At 36.7% G+C, this 7,359-nt stretch overlaps 1 protein-coding gene across 1 annotated transcript; it reads right to left on the reverse strand.

Annotated features, from left to right (window-relative positions):
* On the reverse strand, positions 1,197 to 6,373 carry LOC109355012. Its single transcript, XM_019597905.1, has 5 exons — positions 5,291 to 6,373; positions 3,544 to 4,422; positions 2,923 to 3,375; positions 2,624 to 2,810; positions 1,197 to 2,279 (listed from the first exon to the last, which is right to left on the reverse strand). Exons 1-5 carry the CDS (start codon positions 6,236 to 6,238, stop codon positions 1,309 to 1,311), a joined length of 3,438 nt encoding a protein of 1,145 aa, XP_019453450.1. The 5' UTR covers positions 6,239 to 6,373; the 3' UTR covers positions 1,197 to 1,308.

Consider the following 7,359-nt stretch of genomic DNA (forward strand, 5'->3'; position numbering starts at 1 on the left):
AAATTGAGTAGTAACTTTGTTTTTTATATTGGTTTGAGTAAAAGGATTTGGGTTTAATAGTCAATTTTATATTTTATATTATTTATTCTTTTTTCGATTGCCTAAATAACATTTAAGATTATAGAAAACAAACACATAATTGTATAAATTATTTGTAATTATTTTTTGAATTTTTAGGTAAATGCAAATCCACTAGATGTCCAAGGATTTGTGGGTCCGGGTCTAGAAGTAAAACTATGGACAGGTTCGGGTAGTGTACAATCGGGATCCTATCCAAACTCATTGTCATCTTTACTTCACTTGCACAACTAGGGATGACAATGAGTCCGGATGAATCCGGGTGGTACACTATATGGACCAGCTTCGTTCTGTCATTTTCGGACCTATATCTGCCCCAGATCCACACAGATACCTATTGGGTCTCCTATCTATGGGTCCATGGGTACTAGCAAATCAACGAGTACACAGAAATTCAGAAAATATTAAAAAACTATAAATAACTTATACATTTATACACATGTTTCGGATAATCATTTATGTTATTTTAAACAATAATAAAATAAAAATGATAATAACGATTATAAAAATTATTAAAAGTACAAGTAATAGAAACTTGTATGATAATAATATTTTTAAGTTTAAAGCATAAAATATTAAATAATATTAACTAATATTATGATTTTTTTTAATATAAACCAAGTCAATCAATTTAAGTAACCTAATATCCTGATAAGTCAATAACCGATCCAAGTTTAACATCATGCATTCAAATTTTATTGGCCTGTGCAAAATTATTTCTGAACAAATAAACAAAAATCATGCTGGTTATGGCATACATACTTAAGGCAATACCTATTCACTAGAATGACCTTTTCAAAAGTTATCCACCAATCAAGCTCTTTTTGCTCACACTGAAATTAAAAAAGACAATCCATTTTAGTTTTTAGTTACATCTAATCCTGTTTGTGTCTGCATGGGCCAAGAAATTATTCTGCACCCTGTAGACTTAACATAACTGGTGCCGATATCCTAGCAGCTACAAGCTACTCCTACACTAAATACATCAATACCAAATTACATGATAAATTTGTGCTTCTTTCCTTCTCCCTTTTTTTCTTTTAAATCATAGCAACCAAATTCACATGAAAATCTGCAGCCTTCGTAATAGTTTCTTGAATGTTGAACATACCTAGAGATGAAAACAAAACTATTTTCTTGGACCCTTCATGTTCTACATTACACTACTTCAATGCTTTCTAATACATTACAAGGAAACAAATTATGTTACCACAATGTGTCTCTTTGTTGTCATCTCTTTGGTATATGAAATGTTCTCTTTAAAAAATGGTTTGTAGCTTTGTCATTTCTATAACACAACACCCTCAATAATGTGTTAGGGTCTGTTCTATTCCACTTTCCTGTAGTTGGAGGCATAGGTAACTTATGTCCATTACCAATGATTCCAACCCCATTTGTTTCATTTGTGACAATGCTCAAGTTTTCCATCAATTGTTCAGTACTCATTCCCATCAATGCTATCACTCCTTCTACTACTTCACCCTCTTTTTCCACCACATTTTCTGCAACCACTCCTTCCATAAATATATGCTTCAAGTTCTCAAAGTCCTCTTGGATAATGTTATAATCAGACTCATTAAAAGCCCTGGAGGTTCCACCAGCAAGCAAAACCATAAGGAATGCATCAAATGAGGCCTTCATGACTTCCTTCACTGCCAATGCATGTGCTCTTTCGGTCAGAATTGCGGTCATTAGTTTTATATTGTGCTTGAGGATTTTCAATGCATGGTTTATCCGAGTGCTAGCAACATCACCAACATATAGGCCATCATAGAAGTAAAAGTTTGAGTCGAGGAATATGAGACGGTACGAGGCAACTTCTGAGACATGTTTGCAGGCTGCAAGGATGGAGGAGTTGGCCGATTCGTAGTACGAATTTCCGTTGTTGTTACCTTTAGCCCTTTGGTTGTTTGTGAGTCCGCGGCGCTTTGAAGGAACTACACCTGGGTTTAGGGTGAGTGATTTGTCAAGAGAGGAGATATGAGATAGGAGATAGTGTAAGGTATTGAGACGAATGTAGAGGCGTTGTGTTCCGCGGCTAGTGCACGAATGAGGGTGGTTATCTACCTCTATTCCAAGAATGTGTGGCTCTTCACAACTAACACTGCAGGGGCTAGCTATCTTCAACAATTTCTGGAGCTTTGAATCTTTGTAGCATCTGGTCAGTGGGGGAAGAGAAGGAACATAATTCTCTTTCAAACCTGTGAGAATTCGGATCAACGCACACTAAGTCAGAAGAAAAAAGTTGCATGAGCAATAATTCTGACACTAGTATATGGACTTTATTTTCTTCCATAAAGTAATTTGCATCTATTCTCGAGTTATCGCAAATTGTTATCAGATTTGGTTATGCAAATAATAATTCTCAAAACAGAATGGGGAATAAGCCATAATGCAAGAAACTATACCTCAATGGGATTATTAAGCAGAGTTCAGAGTGAACCTAGTGTCACATGAGCTACACTTCTTGAGGTTATGTTCTTAGGAGTGTTAGAGAGAAAACCAGTTTAGCTTATATGAGTTGAATTGAATGTAAAGTACTCACCGCATGCTGCAACAAACATTATGTATTCTGAGAAGATTTTTTCCAACCCACCAGCAAGTTCTTGAACTAAATCTTCACTTATTTCGGTCGGAATTTGGAAGAATTCTTGCACCATTATCTTAGCCTTATTCATCAGCTCTACTACTGACTTCCCATAAGGCTCTGATTTAGACTTTGGATTCCATGTCTGAAATAAATAAATAAAAATACAAACCATGTTCAAATACAAGAAAGATAGAGAATTTCAAATGCATACTCTCCTTCTATTCATCTTTGGTGGAAAGATCATAAAAGCTTACTTCAGTTTCTTTTGCTCTCTGCAAATACTCCGCGCCTTTGTGAAGTGACTCATCTATCCATTTTCTCATAAGGTTCAATATGGTTGAATCAACTTCATAAGGAACCATCTCTCTCACTACTGTTTTGCCACCATCTTCGCAATCGGCAGAGTTTTCAACTACCATTTGGACCAAAACATCTTCTAGGTTCTTAGCCCTTTGCAATACTTGAATTACGTCGACTTTCAATGAGGACATTTCACTTAAGTACTTGCTTAGCACATCTCCAAAGCAATTGTTCAGAGTCAATGCTGCAATTGCAGAAGCTGTTGTGTGCCATTTCTTTAATATTGGACTATAATTATATCTCTCATTCATTGCCAAATCCTCAGTCTCTTGAGCTAATTTGCGCATAACCTCACTTGTGTCTTTCTCTGTTTCAAATTCAAATTTGGCATTTGATGCTTCCATTATCTACAATCATGTGAAAACAAAAAAGACATTATGATAAAACCGTTTTCTTTAGAATAATAAGCAGAAAATACATCAAGTTAAGCATTGTTAGGGACTTAAAATCATTCATATGCATTCTTATAACAAAGTGACAGTTTCAGTTGGTTCCTGATTAGTAGTAGTACCTACCTTTTCAAATGCATTTTTCATGGAAGATCGAATATAATCATCGACTCTATCCCCTGAGGAATCCAATATACTTTTATCTCCTTTTTCTTGCAATCCTCCTTCTAAGTTTGTAACATATCCTAAAATCTTGGTTGCTGCTAACACCAAAGGAAGAATATTTTCGATTTGTCTGATACCACCTCCCCGAAAATAATCATGGTAGGTAAGCAATCTCTTATCTGCCCACCCTTGCAATGAATTGAGTACTGATGTCAACATCTTAACATACAAAGATTGTTTTTCTTTCTTAGCATCATTTGCTACCTCATTCAACATAGCATGTGTGGCACATAAAAGATCAGGTTCTATCTGCCCGGTTACTACATATTGTTGAAACAGCAACCATGTGAAACACACATTGTGAATTGGTCTATCGATCCCCAATGTTGACCATGTTTTCTTCATTAGATCAAGTAGCTCGTCGACTTCATCAAGGACTGATGTCTCATCGTTTAGATCAAATATGGATTGAAGAAGAGACATATAGAGGTGAACATTGACCGGATATCCATTAGCCCAATGGCAAATATTGGTAGGAGCGCCATTAGGACTTCGCATTGCTAAGGAAACCACGGAATTGCTAAAGGTTCTCATGGTGTCTGAGTTCTTGCCAGTGTCCAAAGGTTTTGCTTCTGCGTCACGTATAGCGTCGCTGATATTTATGGCGAATGTGTTCGTCTTTTCTACAGGGATTGAAGGGTGCAATAGGATCCCTGCTTCAAGGATTTTAAGCTGCCTCTTTTGCCACAAATGGTACTCGTGTAAATCGTTAAATTCGGAAGGTTTAAGGTGGCGCAGGAGTTCCAAGGGGAGGATGGTAGTTTCTGCTTGCCTGCCAAGCTGCATTTCAAGTGTGTTACAAAATAATTTGATCAAAAGTAAGTGCTTTCAAGTAGTGTAGCAAGAGTTAGCACATTTTATGTAACAAAAACCTTAATTATTATGTGGATAGATTCTTTGTTTGCTTAATCTATTCATTACCTATATAAATAAAATGGTGACTACTTGATTAAAACAATACTTAAGATAATTCAAGAATCTGCACAATCATGCAGCAAACACAATAAGCGAAGTTTACTATTTCTGGGCATTGACGATTATGCCAAAGACAAATTCATGCCTATCCTACACAAACCAATAAAATCCAAAAATAAACATTGAGCATATAGAAAATAAAACAGATTATTGCAAGCACAAATTAATATTCACAATAAGAAAATAAATAAAACTAAAATTTCTCTGTATAAGTCAGAAAAATAAATTAAATAACTGACTCAGACAATTTCTTATGAGCTCTGATTGTTTTTCTCCCAAAGTAGACTGCATAAAACTAACAAGTGAAGCAGGAAGTTTTCTAAGTAAGTTGTTCAGAAATACCCAAATTCATCCACGAAAAAATGCACCATTCTTTTTACTCCTCTACAAATGAGGAAATATAATTTAAACGGTTCTAAGGAATCTCAAATCCAAATCAAACTAATCTTTTCAGAACTAAGTTTTGGAACAAATTAAAATTCTTAAGAACTAAGTTTGAGTTTTTCATATTTTGGAACTAAATTGGGTAACACATCATAAATTTGTGTGTCAATAGTGTTGTACAACCACACATCATAATTTGCAATAACACCAAAAAGTTGTTCTAGTATGTTGTAAACATATCTTTTTTTTTTTTGTTATTATAAAAAATATTCTGCACATGTTAACTTACTTGACCAACAAGGGTCCTCATTAGGGTTTTCCTCAACCGGCTATCACTCTGCTCTGACACCAGCATCTGAACTCTCATGACATCCGCCATAGTCATCTGCCGCGGCGACTTCCCGGGCGATGTTACACCACGAGAAAGAGGACTACACGGTGCCGACGACCAACTACCACCACCTCCCCCACTCCCTCCTCCACCACCAGACATCGTTATTCTCTGAGTCAACGAGCTTCTCAACATCTTCAACCCAAGCGCACGCTTCACCCTACTCGTGTGCGACACCGGCACGCTCGAACCCTTTCCTTCGTTCCCATTATTACTCTCATGTTTGGAGTAAAACGTGATCGCGTTTCGGCCTCCGAAGCCGGGAGAGGAACGGCACGCGGTGAAGAATATTTCGTAAGCGGTTTCTCTTATATCGTCGTGTTCAATGCCATGCACGTTGAGTTTATGGAAAGGCCATACAAGGTTATGTTCTTGCTCGTGATAGTAACGTTCTAACGTGCGTTTATTGGTGCAGTTGTAATGATCGACGTAAGAAGTTGAAGGATCAGATTCTTCATGATGATGCGTGTCGAAAAAGGGACCGGGACAGGTTTCGTTGCGGGTGTGGAAGATGGGAGGGTCGGAGGAAGATGGTGATAGGAATGAAGGGAAGGGGCCTGGGTAGGAGTCACGGCGGGAACGAGAGGATAAGGGTGGTGGTGATGTTGGTGGGGTGGAGGAGAGAGGTTTGGGTTCATGGTGATGGGTGTTAGGAATTGGTGGTGGTGGAGATGATGGTGGTGATAAAGGAGGGAGGGGTCCGGAGGAGGATTGATGGCGGGTGCGGTGGTGGTGGAGGTGATGGAGTGGGGAAAGGGGGATGGAGATGGATGGTGGTGGGGGGAGAGGAGGGAAGTTTCCGGGAGAGGATTCGTGGCGGCGACGCCGACGTGAATGAATACCCATGGGGTATGGTGGTGGTGAAGGGTGATAGGTTAAGCTCTAGTTAAGTTATGAATTATGATTTCATCAAATGTGTGGCGTTGGCGGGGAAAGAACTGAAAGGGAGGATTTGATTTCATTGGTATTGGAAAGATGATGAAGAAAGAAAGACGGAGAAAGAGAAGAAGGAAATTTTGTTGGTAGATTACTTCCCTTGGTTGCATGCATCTTGCAAGAAATTAAGATGAGTGATGATGCGATTGGTTAGCATGGTTGCCTCTATTTACCTACTTATTTCTCACCAAATAAATGTTAATTTTTTGTAAGGAGTTAGGATACTTTTACTAATGGAGAACTAAATACATCTAAAATTAGAGAAAAATATAATATAATTTGAAAATTTTATTTTTAAGATATAATGATGTGACATTTTTATCCTCATATATAAGTATAAAAGTGATTATTTGTCTCTCCATTAATAAAAAAAATCATTTCCTTAACTATGTAGAGAGCAACTTATCCATTAATAAAGGGATATTCATTCATTGTTTAGATGGCAACAAAAAGGGGATTAATTAGTTGTTGAGAGAAATGGTCAATTTTCCTGTTATAAAATTAGAATGTGATACAAGGGAAATGTTGTAGAAAGATTATCAAACAAAAACTCCATAATGAAATGAAAAGAGTAGAGAGAAGAGAGAAAGAACACAAATATTTAGGGAAAAGTGTATATCCCCTTAAACTTTACAGCTTTTGCAAATAAGAACCATCAATTTCATTTCATCCCGATTAAACCTTAAATTTTCTCTCATTCATAAAATATGTTTTTCTGTTAAGTCTCAGTTAAATTATTTAACGGTAAAAATCTCACCATTAAATTTTTTAATCTTTACCCTCAACTTATCTATTAACTATATAAGAAAAAAAAGGTTCTTACACCTTAGCAAGTGTCACGTGTCACACTCACTACAAAAGTTTTTCCGCTCAAAGAACTCAATCATCTCCAATGCACCTCAACACACCATAACACTTGCTATTATCCTTTGGCATCTCTCTTTATTCTTTATTCTTTATTCTTTATTCTTCTTATGTCTTCCATATTTTCTCTCACATTTTATTACTAAGCCGAGAACCTTATATCTCTC

Source organism: Lupinus angustifolius, chromosome LG08 (genome assembly GCF_001865875.1).
Source record: "Lupinus angustifolius cultivar Tanjil chromosome LG08, LupAngTanjil_v1.0, whole genome shotgun sequence".
NCBI lineage: Eukaryota > Viridiplantae > Streptophyta > Magnoliopsida > Fabales > Fabaceae > Lupinus > Lupinus angustifolius.

What these genes read in the sequence shown, in the direction of transcription:
- LOC109355012 (XM_019597905.1), bottom strand. Translation starts at nt 6,238, where the DNA reads ATGGGTATTCATTCACGTCGGCGTCGCCGCCACGAATCCTCTCCCGGA. An exon ending in AGAGAGCAAAAGAAACTGAA is followed by an intron (nt 2,811 to 2,922) that starts GTAAGCTTTTAT and finishes TATTTATTTCAG; the next exon opens with ACATGGAATCCAAAGTCTAA. An exon ending in AATGTTTGTTGCAGCATGCG is followed by an intron (nt 2,280 to 2,623) that starts GTGAGTACTTTA and finishes GAATTCTCACAG; the next exon opens with GTTTGAAAGAGAATTATGTT.